At 53.7% G+C, this 16678-nt stretch overlaps 2 protein-coding genes and 1 pseudogene across 5 annotated transcripts in view; 2 read left to right on the top strand and 1 right to left on the bottom strand.

Moving 5' to 3' along the window:
- Nucleotides 1-10734, bottom strand: part of WT1 (WT1 transcription factor) — a 45979-nt gene extending 35245 nt beyond the window's left edge. For 3 of the 4 annotated variants that reach the window (XM_032283653.1, XM_032283655.1, XM_032283657.1), the window contains exons 1-3: nt 9898-10734; nt 3749-3871; nt 3202-3304 (exon numbers count right to left, since the gene is read on the bottom strand). In XM_032283653.1, coding sequence (XP_032139544.1) covers nt 3202-3304; nt 3749-3871; nt 9898-10339 — 668 coding nt within the window. In that variant the 5' untranslated portion in view covers nt 10340-10734. The remainder of the gene's footprint in view (nt 1-3201; nt 3305-3748; nt 3872-9897) is intronic. The other variant, XM_032283656.1, reaches the window with a different exon arrangement.
- On the top strand, nt 10645-13776 carry LOC116555167. The gene is made up of 3 exons (XM_032283659.1): nt 10645-11045; nt 12270-12399; nt 13037-13776. Exons 1-2 carry the CDS (start codon nt 10705-10707, stop codon nt 12304-12306), a joined length of 378 nt encoding a protein of 125 aa, XP_032139550.1. The 5' UTR covers nt 10645-10704; the 3' UTR covers nt 12307-12399; nt 13037-13776.
- On the top strand, nt 12366-14564 carry LOC116555217 (annotated as a pseudogene).
- The last annotated feature ends 2114 nt before the right edge of the window (nt 14565-16678 follow it).

The following is a 16678-nucleotide window of genomic DNA, read 5'->3' as shown; positions in this document are numbered from 1 at the left end:
AAATATGCAGCTGCAACCCCTCAGATCTGTCACCTGAGAGAAAGGAGGGAATTGTGCAGGGGACAGGGAAAGAACTGGGATTTTGAAAAAGTCCTCAAAGCACACTCCACACTGTACTCTGCTTATTTAATGTCAAATCTGTACCATTACCTTTCTTTTAGGCTGGCAAGGGAAAGTAGATCCAAAGACTGGGGAGAGGCCCGGTGCGGTGGCTCATACCTGTAGTCCCAGCACTTTTCGAGGCCAAAGTGGGTGTATTAGCTGAGGTCAGGAGTTTGGGACCAGCCTGAGCAACATGGTGAAACCCTGTCACTACTAAAAATACAAAAATTAGCCAGGTGTGGTGGTAGGCACCTGTAATCTCAGCTACTTGAGAAGCTGAGGCATGAAAATTGCTTAAACCCAGGAGACGGAGTTGCAGTGAGCCAAGATTGCACCATTGCACTCCATGTGACAGAGTGATTCTCTGTCTCAAAAAAAAAAAAAAAAAAAGACTGGGGAGAAAAAAGTTCAGTGGGGGAGGGGGGAAAGCTGGGCAGTCAGCCTCAGGGGGTCAAATGCAGCAAGGCAAACAAAATACAAGCAAGCTTTCCCTAGAAAATCCCAAATTTTAGACAGAAAAATGAATGAAACTAGGGACCACTGAACATCTAAAATCCAAAAGTTAGGCTGTTAAGCAATTAAAGTTCAGCTCTATTTTTATGCTTTTTCAAACACTGCATTCACAAAAGCATTTAAATACTCTTTCAAACTTGTTTAGGAGTGGGAAAGAAGAAAACCATGTAACTGCAGTAATGTTGGTGCAGAAACCCAGTTTTAAAATATCCCTATACCTGCCCATTCATCTTTAGACTGCAAGGAAAGCACAGGATCTTTGAAAACTGGAAATGTTAATTTAGGTTGAATGGAGCTTTCCAGATCCAGACAGTACAAATTTCAAAGGAACAACCTCTTCCAACAGGGGTCACAAATTCTTTTTTGAGATGTTACATTCAGGAAATTTTCTGTGAGAGGAAAAAAATAGTATTTTTATTGGATTCGTGTAAAAATAACAGGACAAAAGAAAGTTCATGAATTATAAAGAAAAAAACAAATACTTCTGAAAGGTGAATTCGACAAAGTGCTTTAAACAGTGGCCAATCAGAGGCTGGATTAGAAAATGTAAAATGTATGTAATTTTTCCTACTTCCCTGGCAACCACAAAGTCAGACCTAAGTCAAAATCCACCACAGGCACCCTGGAGAATTGCTATTAAACCAGCGGTAGTGATCGCTTTTTCTTGTACTCCTCTTTCATGGCTGCCAGGTCCTCTGATGGACCCCTTCCTAGGGTCCCACAGGGTGAGAATCTCGCCTTGGGAGAGGTGAGTAGGGGATGTGTGTGTCACTGATGCACGGACTGCAATGACTTCACAGCCCCCAACCCCCAAGAAAACTTCCCATCTCAACAGCGCCCACTCCAGCATCAAGGTCTTCTCCCAGCCTAGTGTGAGACACCAACTGAGTCCACAGGAGCCAAGGAGGAAGGGGTGGACCAAGGTCATTACGCGGGAACCGTTCCAACAGCCCTCCTGATGGCTACTAGAATAACAGCATTGACACCCTGGCAATGGACGGGAGCAGCTACTCTGGAAGAACGGCAACGGCCCCGCTGCCAGTTCTGCTAGGGGAGGAGACTGACCGCGAAGAATAGGTGCGAATCCTGCCCCCATTCCAGGGACTTGACCCCCGCCCCCCCAGGAGAGGCGCTGAGCTGGCAGGCTTGGGGCAGAATGCCGTGCCTGCGGTGCAGAACAGGAATGATTTCTAGCTAGGGAGGCAGAAAAATAAGGATGGGGAGGTGCGACCATTTCATTTCCTTGCCCACTGCATGCCTCCCCGTCCCCCAAGAAAATGTGATGAGGAATCCAAGATTCGAAAAGATAAACCGGATGTTCTGAGAAAAAAAAAAAAAAAAAAAGGTTTCCCCAGTCCGCGAGTCTCAGGTGTTGGAAATAGAAGGGGCGCGTCCCTGCACCTCTCTAGGAACTCCCGGGAAAGAGAGCCTTAGATGCGGGAGTCAGGCCAGCCCCGGGCTCACTCTCGCAAAGGCAGCAAGGGCCTAGGGCTGCGCCTCGCTCCGGATCTAGGACTCCCGCCCCTCCTCCACCTGCGGGACTGGACGATCCCCCAGGCACGGCCACTCCCCCACCCAATCTCCCAGGGCAGGCGCTTTTCCTTCCTTCATGACCTCACTACCTCCTTCCCTTGACGTCAGCCCCGGGTCCCCGCGCGGAGGAGCAGGAGGATGGGGATGGGTTTGGGGGCAGCCGGTGTCAGGATCCAGGAGCACCCAGGAGGAGGGGGGCTATGAGGTCATGCGCGCCCAATCCCTGGCCGCACAAGCCGCGCGAGGCCGCTCCCCGGCCCCCGCCCCACCTTCCCGCCCCGCGCAGGCTGATGTGCGCCGCAGTTACTAGGCAACCCTATCGCAGACGCGGGCGGCCGGCCAAGTTCACCCAAAGTTGAAGAAGAAATTTGGGGGAGAGAAGTGGAGCGAGAGGCGAGAAGAGGAAGCACGGACCGGAGAAAAGCTTGGAGGGGAATGAAGCTGGCCTTGAGGCCTCCCGCGCACAGAAAGAAAGTCCCACGCGGGCCAGAGCAGCCTCCCCGCAGGGTCCTGCTGCAATCCGACCTCCGTCCCACACCCGGGCTGGGGGCTCACCAGAGAGCGTAGCAGGGGCGCTGGGAACGACGCTCACAAAGTGCTGCAGCGGGCCGAAACCCTGAAGGGTTGAGGTGGGGAGAAGGCTGTGGCCGAGGGTTCGCGCCTTCGAAGTAGTCTGACAGGTGTGGCCAATGGATGGGTTTAAGGTCTCAGAACCGAGTGGGAGTGGACTCCGCGTTTAATCTTTAGTCCCGACAAAGCAAATTCCTCCCAGTAAAGACCTTCTAAAAATAATAACTTTTAGAGCGCCGCTCCTTCTTCTTCAGCTCCAAACAGTAATTGTCCTCATTTTTATACAAAATAAGAACAACTCAGACACCGGGGAGATCAGCTTTAATTTCCTCTAAGCAGTATTGGGGTCGAGGCGTCTCGTGCCCCCAAGACCCTGCATGCCAGCAGTCAGGGTTGCCCGGCTGGGGCGTTCCCAAGTCCTCCGGCTCGTGCGTTCCCTCAGGGGTCCCAGGGACCCAGACGCGATGCCCAGCGCCTTCCTACCTGCTGTAGGGAGTCCTCAGCAGCAAAGCCTGGCTGCCGGTGCAGCTGTCGGTGGGGGTATGGCAGCCGTAGACTGGGGGCGGCACCGAGTACTGCTGCTCACCTGCAGAGAGAGCCGAGGACAATTGAGCGAGTGCGCCCCAAGGGCTCAGGGTAACACGCTTTGGGGCAGGGGTTGGGGGAGACGCGAGATCCTGAGCCTGGGGCACTGGGGCCTGGATGCGGGGTGTGCAGAGCGAGGCCGTCCACAATGCAACGAGCTAAGCCTCATTTTACATTCTCCTAGCAGTCGCCGCGCGGTGCACCCAAAAGGCCCTCCAGACATTTGTAGACTTGGTTGGAGGGCGATGGCGATGTCCCTAACGTACTTGGGATGGAGGAAGATCCAATCTTTTCCTTTAAATACAGTGTCATTGGGCCAATGATTTCTAAGGTCTTTTAGATGTCCTCCTTTACCTAATTTGCTGTGGGTTGGGGATTCCTGGGGGGAGGGAGGAATAGCATAGAAGAAGGGGAGAGGGACTCCACTTGGTTCTCGCCGGCTTACCCAGCGAGCCCTGCTGGCCCATGGGGTCCTCGTGCTTGAAGGAGTGGTTGGAAAACTGCGCCGCGTGGTGCGAGGGCGTGTGACCGTAGCTGGGCGTCCCGTCGAAGGTGACCGTGCTGTAACCTGCGGGAGGGGCGGAGAGAAGCACAGGGTCAGCGGGGTTCTCGCCAGATAGGGACTGCGGGTCTGAACCAGCCACTGGTGGGGGGGTGCGCTGAACCCCGCATTCGGAACCCCAGCGGAGGAGACTATCGCCCCACCAGCCCCCGGGACTTTCAGCGGAAAGACTACCCAAGCCCCTGGATGCGATCTCTGGACAGGCTTCTCCACCCTTTCCAACTAAAGCCCCGACCTCGCTTTTTCCCAATTTATTCATGCCTCAGTCTTCCATTGTCTCTGCCGCTTCTGCAGCGAACCTCTGGCAGGTTAAGTATAAAACTCGTCGCCTGATCAACAAAGTTGTTCACCCCCAAAAAACAAACTCTGCAGCTATAGGGCAGGAGCAGTGCGGGCAAGTGAAATGGATCTACTGGGCTAACCCCACGCTGACTCCGAGCTGTAAATCAGTGGCCTGCGCCTCAACTTTCATTAATTACTCGGAGCCAGTTAAATGGCCTGGTCTTAAAAATGGGAATAGTAATTGCCGAGTAATGTTATCTATCTGGGACTACCCAAACCCACACCGCGACACCCGAGGCCCAAGGGAAAGCTGGTGAGGGGGAAACAAGGCCCCCTTCCAGTTGGGCCTTCAGATGGCAACCTGCGCTCTCCTCCTTCCCCTGTGGGACCCACATTGTGCCCAGGCCGACCCTGACCACTGCCCTAGGAGCCAACTTCCTTGCTCTCCAGGGGGACAATCAGTTTCCTTTAGAGGGTGCCTGACACTGTATCTCCCTTTCCCGCCATGGTAGTGCTTGGGTCCTCCGCCTCAGTTTACCCCCAGGGTAATTCTGGCATTCTTACACATGTCTCCAAAAGTGGGAAAAAGAACGTGGTGCCTCAGTTGGCAAACAAAGTCTTTTATGATTTTTGTTACTAAGTTGCTTTAAACATATACCCCCACAAGCTTCTGGAAAGCTGTTGTTGCCTCTGCGGAAAAGTATCATTCGCTAAAGGTCTGTCCTTGGCCCTGGAACCCAAGGGTGGGGTCCATTCCTCTATAATTTCCGGAGTCTGTGGCCTGAGGTCCAGGCACAACGGCAAAGGAGAGCTGCTCCTCTGGGATCCTGGCAGGGCCACCCCGCCAGCCTCAGATCCTCCTGGCCCCGCGACTGTCCTGGGTCTCCAAACTTCACAAAATTCTCAGGAGTAAGTTGCATCAGACATCACCCATTCTCCCACTCTTACCCAATTTGATCGAAGTTCTGCAACAAGTGCCTCCAAAGACTTAAGCAGGACTGAGCTTATGAGCAAGCAGTGACCCCAGGCATCCTTACCTCTAGTTTAGAAACACACATGCACACACTGCAGCCCCCGACCCAAGAAAAGAAAGAAAAAAAAAAAAACAAGCTTCCTTTGCCCTCTCCGGGGCAACAGAGGTAGCAGCCTGGAGGATGATGTGGCAGAGTACAAGGGAAGAAAGGAAAAGGCAAATCCTAACTCCAGGATAGTACAGGTCCAGGCTTAAGTCTCACACACCGCTCAGCACTACACATTGGAGATTTGAGAAGTCACCAGCTTTTATCATCTGCATGACCCCAGAGGGCCTCCATTTCTCGCCTGCTAAGTGGGCAAAGATAACCCCCGGCCCCGTTAGCTCTCAGGCGAGGGTGAGTATGCTTGGGCTTCCAGAGACTTCCTTTTGAAACCTGAGGCCTGGCCCTATTTGATGCCTATAGATCAGCTTACAAACGAAATTTGGCTCGGGGCACCCACTATTGCCCAGAGGGAAAGCCGAATTTCTAAAAGGAAACTTTTTTAAAGAAAGAAAGAGAGAGGAGAAATAGAAGCGACAAAGAAGTTTTCTCTAGACGAACCCTTCTCCATTCCTGAGCCGATGAGTAGTCAGGGACCCGGGGCACTGCGCAATCCTCAGAGCCCTGCTATGCAACTGTGTGCCCGGCGAGCGCCGTGGGTCCCCGGCTGCGGCACCCACGCTCGCGACGTCCGTCCGCACCCCAGAACTCGGGCCCAAGGATACCCGTGGCACGGGAGGCTTCCTAGGCCCCCTCCCAGACGGGACACGCAGACCTCAGCGGCGGGTAGAGACCGGCCTCGAACACTTTCTTCAGCTCCCCCCGGAAGGGGCAGTGGTGAAAGCGCCTGCGGAGCGGAGGGAGGTCTCTTTTAATTAGAAGCTTATCGGACGCGGGTTTGATTAGAGCTCACTGTCCCTGGACCCCGCTCTGGGCCTGGCGCAGAGAGTGCGGGGGCAGAGGCCGGGGGAGGGACAGCTGCCGGCTAGAAGGAGCAGCGTGTTCAAAGCCTCCTTGCACAGCCCTTGGAGGGAGAGACATGAGTGGCGAAGGTAGCGCCTTTCCCACGGTTAATCCCGGCCCGGGAGAGGAGCGCAACCTTGACCGCGATCGAAGAGGCAAGACGCGCTCTGCGCTCTCCTCCCCCGCCCGCGGCAGCAGAGAAGCGGGGAACCGCCTGGCCCAGCCAGGCTGGGAGAGCTGAGGGGTGAAATGGACAGTAGACTCAGCCAGGAAGGTGATCGGAAGGCTGAAAACGATGACTGCAGCTGCACCGGGATCCGGGAAAACCCGTCCCCTAACAAAATACCCTCTCGTACGTGACCGAAAGGGGGAGCCTTTGGCCCTCGGTCTTCGCAGCTTCCGCACCTGACCCTGGGTGGCCTGATTATCCCAGGCCTGATCATGCCAGCGTTCTGCCAGCCCGACGGGCTGCGGGATCAGGCGTAGACTAGCAAGCAACCTTTTTATTTTTTCTTGAGACGGAGTTTTTCTGTCGCCCAGGCTGCAGTGCAGTGGCACAATCTCAGCTCACCGCAACCTCTGCCCCCCGGTTTCAAGCGATTCTCATGCCTCAGCCTCAAGTAGCTGGGAATACAGGCGCACGCCATCACGCCCAGCTTTGTTTTTGGATTCTTAGTAGAGTTGGTTGTTTCACCATGTTGGTAAGGCTGGTCTCAAACTTCTGATCTCAGGTGATCCAACCTCCCTGGCCTCCCGAAGTGCTGGGATTACAGGCGTGAGCCACTGCCTCCGGCCCTAGCAAGCTTTTCTTCCCCTCCTCCCTAAGCCTTGCATCTAGTCTGGGACTACCCAAGTCCTCACCCCCACTTCTGCCTTCACAAACCCTTCAACCCTTACACATGGACTAAGAGTTTGGCGCTCCTCCAGCAGGCCAGAAGAAATCTGTCTCAACAGTGGGGCCAAGATCCCTGGAAAAGGAGTAGAAACACCCTGGAATGGTATAGGTTCAAATCCCAGCTCTGCCACCTAATCTCATAGAGCCGGGATTTCTTCATTCAAAACAAGGGCTTCTCCAGGATCAGGCTGTGAGCTTCTTGCAAAGGTTCTTGAGGCCATTGTCTTAATTAATATTCACTCCCCAGTGCCTGGCCAAGTAGGTGACTGATGTTTGCTAAATTAATGTTTACAAGATTAGGCTGCCAGGTATACTATTTAAGAAATTAAAAAATGAACATGCTAGTGAAGTTTTGTGAAGGCTTGTGAGTGAGTACCAGCAATTGCCCCTGCCTGTGCACCATGGCTAGGCTGCCCTAGGGATCCAGAGACAACCACAGTTCCTCTCCCCTAGGGTTTGGCCTTAGCGCTCTGATGGCCATTTCCACATTTTTGAGAGAGTTGATGCCCTTGCCTTTCACAGCCTAAGTCTCAGGCCAGACCCTGCATTCCTGGGAAAGCAGCAGGAACCCTGGAAATCAAAAGAATAAATCCAGATTCTCTAGGACCATCCTTGTTGCCCACTCCAGGGTAGAAGCTGGAGCGCTTTTCATATCCAAGCTGCCCAATGATCCTCAATGGCTGGGTAAGCTCAACCCATCTGTTTTCGTTGCAAGACAAAGCTTAAACCTACAGATAGCGCTTCCAGGCTGTATGACCTGAATCTGGGGCCTTCTCCCCATTGGGATTTTTCTCCATGGTGGATAGGAAGGATACATTCACCTGCTAGTCCTGGTCCCCTTTTGACTTTTTCTCTATGGCAACCACGCCTGTGTATTATAAGGAATCCAGATATTTTCCAGAAGTGTAATGCCCGCTGGCTGTGAAACCCAAAGTTCCACCCCACCCCTTTCTGGGTGTTAAGACCTCAGGCACCAGATCTGCCCTGAAGAGGGCTGGACAAGGGACTCAAACTGAAGAGACAGAGCCCAGGTTTCAAAAATTCCCTAGAAGTACTAAAATGGTAATGGCAAAGTACTATTTTGTGCCCCAGGGGCATGGACTCAACGGTTTCTCAACCCTCTCCAAATAGCACACATGCAGAGATTCACGGTTTCTCAGTTACAGATGTTTAGATGGGTTGCGGAGTTCTATATTTAAAGCCCCAAGACGATGGTGGGTCGCGCTTCTGCATCTCTGAAGAATAACTTCAAGCCGGACCCAATCTCCAGGTTGCCCATCTCAGCTGTCCTCTTATAGACAGGAACTCTGAGACTTAGTAACTCAACCTGCTAAACAGAGGTAGCGCGATCTGATCAAAGAACACAAGCCTCAGCGATAAGTTGTCCCAACGCCCCTTGAGTACAAAACACTAATTTCACTAACTAAAGGCACAGAGTGGAGGCGACCCTTGGGTCTGCTTGCGGTTCCTCCGCGGGACACTGATCCCAGATTCTCCGCACGAAAAGGGCGGTTTCGATTTCTCCAGGGCTTTGGGTGGGCCCGGCGCTCCTGGTTGGGCTGGGGTAGTATAGCCTTAAGAGGCGCGTTTAGAAGGCGCGAGTGAAGGCTGGCAACCAAAGCAGAGCCCCTCTGCCGCGCTTTGGGGGAAGGTACCTCCTGCAAAAGACACACTCGACTTCCCTCGCATTCCAGCAACATCCCAGTCCTTAGGCACTCAAGATATTTTGCTCCAGGAACAGCATCCGCCATTGTGTTAGTAAAGCGTTTACGAAAATACCTAGTGAACCCGAACTGGCTTAGGTTCTCAATAGCGCAGAAATCCACTGAGAATAAATGAAGAGGACAAACTGCAGGGGCATTGCAGGGTCGGGTCCGTGCGGCCTGAGCTAAAGAGAGGTGGGCGGGCGCCGGAGCGGGAATAGAAACCAACAAGATACTTTGTCGTGCGCCGAGGTCAGTCCTGGTATCCTGACTGAGCACAGAGAGTAAACCTGTCCTTGTTCTAACTCCAGGTCTTGAAGAAATATTTTCCCAGCTGAGCCCCGCGTTTACAAGATAAGGAGGCGCCCCAGATGCGCTGAAAGAAAGGCCAAAGCTCGGGCCTCCTTCCACTGTCTGCGGCAGAACCTGGTCCCGCATAGCTTGGAATCGGATAAATCAAGGTCTGGTCCATCTACAGAACCTGCGTGGCTGCCGCCTGAGCGAAGCCCAGAGAAAGATCCACTTCTACATTACCATAGGCGGGAGCTATCCGCGCACACGGCACTGTTCCAGAAAGCCATTTAGTGACTGGTGGTGCGTTTGCTCATTCTAGTTCTCCATGATGCTTAATGTGCACCTACTGTGTGCCAACACCGTATTACGCGGGCTGGAGGTGCTCCTGGACATTTTAGAGCGGCGGAGGCAGCACAGCATAGGCGCTCACCCCGCGCTGGTCCCACTACGAATCCACAGTCCAGACGTCTGAAAAGCCCAACGCTTGGTGACAATTTGGTGTTGCCTTAATCAACAAAACCTCTTCCCGAGGCAAAGTCAGACACTGCGCCGGTCTCCTCGTCCCATTCCCGTGGGTACTAGCAGTCCCGGAATCCAGAATCTCTCTGACTCTAAGGGGCCCAGAAGGCCTCCCGGCTCAGGCGAACAGTCAGCCTCCCAGCTCTCCCTGGCTTTGGAGGATGTCGGGGGCCCCTGCCTGCGTGCACTCCTACTCACCGGCCTCCTCCCCGGCCGCCGCTTCCGCTACCCTCACCGCCCTTGGGAAGCAGCCGGGTAGGAGCTGCGGTCTGGGATGGGGTAGGAGAGGGAGGTGTCCTAGGGCGGGAAGCCCCTGGCTCCACTGCCCCGTGCGTAGGGGGCGCTCCCCAGCCTACTTACCCTGATTGCGAATACCGGGCTGGCTCTCGAGGCAGCTGGGCAGGTAGGGCGCGTTGGGAAACATCCTGGCCTGGCCGGATGACGCCTGGCTGGGCGGAGGAGGACCGAAGGGCCCGTAACGACAGGCTCCGGCTGTGCCGGTGAACTGGCCGGAAAAGTGGACAGTGAAGGCGCTCAGGCACTGCTCCTCGTGCGGCTCGGCGCCGCCCCAGCTCGGCTCCTGTTTGATGAAGGAGTGGGGCGGCGGTGGTGGGGGTGGCGGCGGAGCCGGCGGCGGCGCTGGGCCGCCCAACGACCCGTAAGCCGAAGCGCCCGGGGGCGCAAAGTCCAGCACCGGCGCCCACTGCGCGGCGCCGCTCACAGGCAGGGCGCAGCCGCCGCCGCCACCCAGCGAGGGGACGGCCGGCAGCAGCGCGTTCAGGTCCCGCACGTCGGAACCCATTTGCTGCAGCTCAGCCCCGGACTCCCCGCGGCTCCTCCGGCCCGGCAGACGTTCTGCGCTGGCCTCGGCTGCGCCTAACTTGGCCCAGATGCCGCCTGGATCCCGGACTCCCCGCTGCGCCGGCTGCTGTAGGCACCCGGGCCCGGAGCGGAGCGTGTGCTGAGACGCCGGCTCCGGGGCACACGTGGAAGCCGGCTCTTGCGGGAAGAGGAAGTCCAGGATCGCGGCGAGGAGACGGCGGGGCCCGGGCGCCTGGGCTGCCGTCCCGGCTCTGGGTGGGTGGGTGGGTGGGTGAATGAGTAGGTGGGAGGGAGGGCAGGAAGGGGGGAGCAGACAGGCGGTCGGGTGGCGGAGAGCCCCCGGGTATGGGCGCTGCCTTGAACTCCTTACCCCAGCTGCCTGGCTGCCCCCGGCTTCCCAAAGCTCAAATAAGCGGGGCCGGCGGCGGGGGTAGGAGGAGGAGCCAGGAGGCTCGGCCGCTCCATTCACTCAGCAGCCCAAGCTCGGCCCGGCAGCGCGCTGCTCCTTGGGGGCGCCCTCGCAGCGGGGATGGGGGCGGGTCCGAGGGAGCGTCCCTCTGGGAGACACCCTCCTCTTCAACCAAACACGCGTTCTTAGCTGCCCGGTATGGCACGACCCTCCCCCCATCTCCCTTTCAGGGCCTTCGCCAGTGTGGGAGCCTCGTCTCACTGGAGAGTCCCCTCAGGTAAGCACATTGTCCAGGCAGGGTCGAATGCGGTGGGAGTAGAGATGGGGTTGTTAATCTAAGAGAGTGGTTTGGAGGGAGGGGCAGGTAGGTTCCGAGAGGGCGGGAACTTCAGGAAAGCGCGGAGAACTCACAGGCTTCAAAGAAGCGGTTACCCTTACATTGCACCCTTGAGTCTGTCTCTTGCTTCTAGAGCCGTCGGGTAGGGGTGGTGGCTATGATCTTGGGGTCAGTGCGGAGAGAGGCGGCCCTTTGGGGTTCCAGAAGTCGGGACTGGAAGGGAAGGTGCCTCAGTTGGGTGGCTGGGAGTTGTACCAGTTATAAACCGGGAGTGTTTCGATGGGCTGGTGGCTGTTTACTTGGTGAGGTTTGCGCCCAGCGGATGGCGGTTGCCGCCTACCTAAAATCGGAGTCAGCAACACTTAAGTTTCCCTTTCCAGTAAGGAATATTTCGTTCTTCTACGGTTAAGCCGGGAAGACAGCGGCTAGTCTAGGAGGGAAGAAAACCCTTGGGCAAACGCCCAAAGCCTGCGTATATTCCGGCCAGAGCATCCTGGCGTCCAGTTGGGGGAGGAGAGGTGAAGGGGAGGGTTCGGATAAGAAGCTGGGGCTGAGAGAGGGTGGCTCCTGGAGCCACTCCACTGAGCACTGCCTGCGTCTCTGGTCGAGGATACTATTCTGGTTGTTCAGTGATTGACCAGGAGGCGGAAGCCAGTTAGGGGGACCAAGGAGTGGAGTAGGGAGAGCCTCCCAACGGCCCACGGGTCCGAGGTAGTGTTCAAATCTTTGGGAGCTCTAAGAGCTTCGCCAAATTATACTCCCTTCATCTAGTCTCTGTTTGGCAGCCTCCGCGCCCCAGAGCAGGTGTTTGGGGCGGGATGGAGGGAGGTTGTTTTGGTTTGGTGTTCGGATCTTCTAGAGGAGTTAGGATCTATTGGGAAAAAACCCTAGGCAAGGAGAAGCACCAGGATCCCTGAGCGGAGAGTGTTTCAGAGGTGCGTGTAAACGCCCAGGGGCGCCAGGAGGCAGTAGCAACGGCACAGCGTGGGACGGCCGGGCGCACTGGAAGGGAAGCAACTGGTGCAGTCTCGCCTCCTGTACCTGGCTGGCCCGGGCTGGGGCTCCAAGCTTTCCAGCCAAACTTACATGAAGCAAAGTAGTTGCAGTTTGACAAAGGATGGCGTTTTAATAAATGACAGTTATTTTTTACGTTTTGGTTTTTAGCTTGCATTGCGTAAACGTTGTCGCCATTAAATTCTGACTAAGGACCCGAAGTGTGTGCGGGGCCCAGGACTTACCCGACGGGCGCACTTCTTGGGGATGCGCATCCCGTAGTCACAGGAGAAGGGTAAAGGTACGGAACAGGAGCCCTCCGCTTGCACCCCAGGCCACCTGTGCTGTTTGACTTTGCTTCGTCTCCACTCAAAAGCTTTAAAAATTATTATTAAGAAAGATTCTCCAGGAAATTGACCCCTACGCTCTCTGCCCAGTCCCCTCCCACACGCTCTATTCCTAAACCTTTAGGGGTTTCATGCATTTGGTTTTTTGAGTGGAGAGAGGCCTCGAGAGACAGATTTCACTACCAGCTGCCCCTCGAACGCCCCAAATCCCTGTCTCTCCCTTCCTTCTCCCTGCCTATTATTTCTGCTTAGAAGTCGTTTTTCTTAACCAGGACTCAAGCACTATAAGGGACTTCCATTTCCCAACGAAAAGATTGAGATTGTTTCTTCTTTTACCATCCTTGGCACTTTTAGCGGGGGTGGGGGGGGGAAGGAGGTTATCAGGAGGGAGGCTGGCTTGAATGTGAGTCTTTGTGTTTGCGAAACCCAGGTACGTCAAAGACCCGTAAATCTCTAACCAATGCTTTCAAAAAGTAAGTTTTTGTCCCGGGCAGCGGCGGGGGGTTGGGGAGGGGGTGTAGGGGTGAGTGGGAGGAAAGGGGAACGAAGCAAATTTAGGACTCCTCTTTCCTCTGCCTTTTGTTTTCTCAGAATCCCTGTGGGGGCGGGGAGGGGAAGCGTACTGGCACGAACTCCGGGGCGCCCCTTCGCCTCGACTTCGACTTCTCAGACCGAAGAGGTGGGAGGAGTTCCCTGCAGCCTGCAGGGCCGAGAAGTAAGTGCTAAGCTCTGGAGTAGCAGTCGCTGGACCCCAAGACCCGACAGGAAGTCTCCGTACGACCCTGAAGGACCCACATTCCCGGAAGCCCAGGAGACCCTAAACCAGCGCTGGGAAATTGACAAACTCTTGCAGTCTCAGGGCGCTCCAGGCCTCTCTCTTCCCTTCTTTTTTATGGGTAACGTTCTCTGCGGGAGACCTGAGGTTACCTAAGAGGGATGCTCCGGCTGCGCTAGCCTTGGCGCTGTGAGCTAAGCAGCAGGACCCACAGCCTGGCCCGCAGGCAGGTCTCACCTTCCACCCGCCGCGGAAGGTAGGCGCTCTCTTACACTTCTTTAGCTCTAGAGGCCCGCCCAATGTCCCGGGGAAAAGAAGGCTGTGAGACCTGGGTGCTCCCTTCTTTCCCCCACCTTCCTATCCCTGTCAGCGCCGAGATCTGTGGCAGAGGTTCCTATTCTCAAACACCTATTGGCAAAGAAAGGTGCAGATTAAACTCCTCTTTTTATAGAGAAGGAAACTGAGGCCCAGACAGACGAAGGAGAGGCAAGCTGTGGAGCGCAGCGGTAAAGAGCAAGGGACTGGTGGTCCCAGAATGGAATCTCTGCTCTGCCAGGTAACCAACAGCTGTGTGACCCTAGACGAGTTTCGCAGTCTCTCTGAGCCTCGGTCTCCTTACTGGTCAAATGGGATAATGGGATACTAGCTCCCAGCTCATGGAGTCGTTCTGAGGATTAGATAGGAGAGCAGTGTTGGCCTTCGACTCAATCAACTTTACAGTTTTTGTTACTATTATTGTTTAAGGACAGGAAACAAATTAATGGCAAAGCTGAGCTGAAACCCAGGTCTCTCAACGTCCAGTTGGGGGTTTTACCCACCACCCCTCTGCCTCTCTAGGGCTAATGGGACACAGAGGCGAGGAGAGCGCCTGGAAAACCAAGCGGCGTTGGTGCACTGGCAAAGCGCAGGCATCCCGGCCTCAAAGGTGCATAATTATTGCAAGATGAAAAAAGTCTAGGCTGGGTGGGAGGAGGGCAGTGAGGATCTCTCAACCCCTACTTTCACCCCTGCGCTGGTCCACTTCATCTGACCGAGAGCGGAGCTGGGCTGCTGCAGCCGCAACCCCAGGGACCAGTGCGCACTCCCGAGCCGCCCTCCGGGAGTCACCCAACAGCCGCGGACAACCGAATAAACATGCCAAAGCGCTGCGACCGGTCAGTGGCGGAGGCAGCCACCCTACGCGCGGGGCACAAAGACTGTGATAAAGAGTGGCTCGACCTCTCTGCCGCCTGTCGCGGGAGAGAAATTAGCGTTCGACTAGCGTCTCTCTCCTGGGCCGGCGCCCGGAGCCCCGCGCACAAGTTAGCCCGACAGCTGCTCCCTCCCTCCCTCCTCCCCGCTGACTCCTGCCCACTCAGGGATGCGCGGCAATTGTTTAGGATGGTTCCCAGCCCTGCGCTGGTGGTAGAAATTTCAGCGTCAATTATTTATTTAAAAAAAAAAAAAAGGAAGGGAGGGGCTTTTGTGATAGCTACTCCCAGCTTCTTCTGATCATTTCAAAATTAACTCTATTTAAAAAAATCAACAACAACAACAACAACTAGTCCCCGCTTAACGGTTCTAACTCTCCTCTCTAACCCTATCTGGGGGCCCGGAACCATTAGATACTGCCAAGTGCGATGCAGAATTTCGCTTTCTCCCCCAGTTCGCAGTGTCTGGGAGCCGCCAGGGTTACCCGTCTGTTCTGATGCCACCGCGAGATGGTCCCCGAGCTCCGGGAGAGTCCTCAATGAAAGGATTCCGCGGCTCTGCCTCTATTATTATACCGTAAATCTTTTTAAATTCTGGAACTAATTATATAGAGGATATGTCTCAATTTGTTCTGCATTAGTGCCACAGTGGGGATGGAGGCCAGGCTGTGGCCAGAGCAGATACGTAGGCCCATGAAATTGATGAACTGAGAGTTGCTTCCAGTCCTGAGCGCACCATCTGGAATTCCAGTCTGAGGTTACAATTAGAACTCCTGACCCCAGATTCAACTTTGCAAACAACGGGGAAAAAAATGGGGAAAAGAAAAACCACTAGAGAGAGAGGAAAAAAAAATATTCTGCACCTGTTTAAAAAAAAATCACACACAATCTTAAAATCTTTCCATCTTAGACAATTCTTTCCAAATATTTCTTTTGTGTTTTTTAACCTATAAAAGATAATGGAATATGTTTTATAGACTGGATTTTATCTCATCCCCTTTCCCTCTCCCAACTGCCCTCAGTTTAATGGTTGTCAGTTTTACCTCAGTGTTGAATTTAATTATGTAGGAACAAAATATTTCTCAGTAAATTAGCTTGCTAAATATTCTGTCACATTTACTTCCCCTTTGAGAAATGGCTTAATTACAGAACTCTACCTGTGTCTAGGAACTTTTTTTTCCTTTTCTTTTTTGACTGCGATTCCAGCTTAACTGTAAGCAGAGATTTTATTTGTGCAGTAATTTTATTTGTGTTCTAAATTAGTTTGGCCAATTTCTTCCCTCTTTCTTTAGTAACATGCTGCTTTATTTTCCTCTCACTTTGACCCCCTGAAGAAAATGAAGGGCCAGGCAGTACTGGAGAATCTGTTAAATTTATTAGCATAAATGCTTAGACAAAACGAGATATAAATCATTCAGATGTATTAAGCCATAAAGTATCCCAATGAAGTCAGCCCCTTGCCAGGGTCCTGGTGTATAAATGTTCATATAAAACAAGGTATCGGTATTATCTTTCAAACTGAATATATGTTGTAAAAATATCCAAGGTTGTGTTAGGAATATGGTGGGGGGGTGTCAGTGCAGCAAGACAAGAAGGGGTTATTCTTTAGAGCAGCCTGTTAGCATAGTGGTGGCTCAGAAAGTACGGTGGAAAGGAAAAAGCTCAACTGTTGCATTTGGAGTCTTCTTAGATAATATGTTTTTAAAGAAAGGTGTTGGGATATATTTGGGAGCAAAAGAATAAGAAAAAAAAAAAAGCTGACTGGACGGAGAGTGGCATTGCTTTCTGAATGCATTTTCCCCCAAAGGTCAGTTTAGCTTCAGAAAAGTGCACCCAGAGGAAGCACTGGCTCCTCACACAGATAACAGATTAGCCAGCAGTGAAGAGCCACCTGGGCCTTCCTCTGGGAACCAGGATATCCAGCCGCTGGTCAGCAGAAGGATGTGTATTCATTCGTGGTTGAAGAAGAAGAAAGCACTTGGGTGTGAGGAAGGGGAATGGACAGAATTCTTAGCAGAGGTTTACCAAGACAAAAATCAGACACAGTGTTTAAGCAGCAATTGCTCATGAAGTTCATAACCATGGCTGTCTGAAATCTTGGCAAATCAGGGTTTGCCTTTTGGAAATGACTGTTTTCAAGACTTAAAAAAAAAAATCAAATTGTCCACCAGAAAAAGGGAATAGCTCACCTCCCCCTCCCATTTTTTTAAAGCAGGGATATCCTTATCCTTTTGGTGCCATTCATTCATTCATTCCTTCACCATGCAG

Source organism: Sapajus apella, unplaced genomic scaffold (assembly GCF_009761245.1).
Source record: "Sapajus apella isolate SASKATOON/1434 unplaced genomic scaffold, GSC_monkey_1.0 scaffold14, whole genome shotgun sequence".
NCBI classification, from domain to species: domain Eukaryota; kingdom Metazoa; phylum Chordata; class Mammalia; order Primates; family Cebidae; genus Sapajus; species Sapajus apella.
Note: the sequence above shows the minus strand (reverse complement) of the source record. Positions and strands in the feature narration are given on the sequence as shown.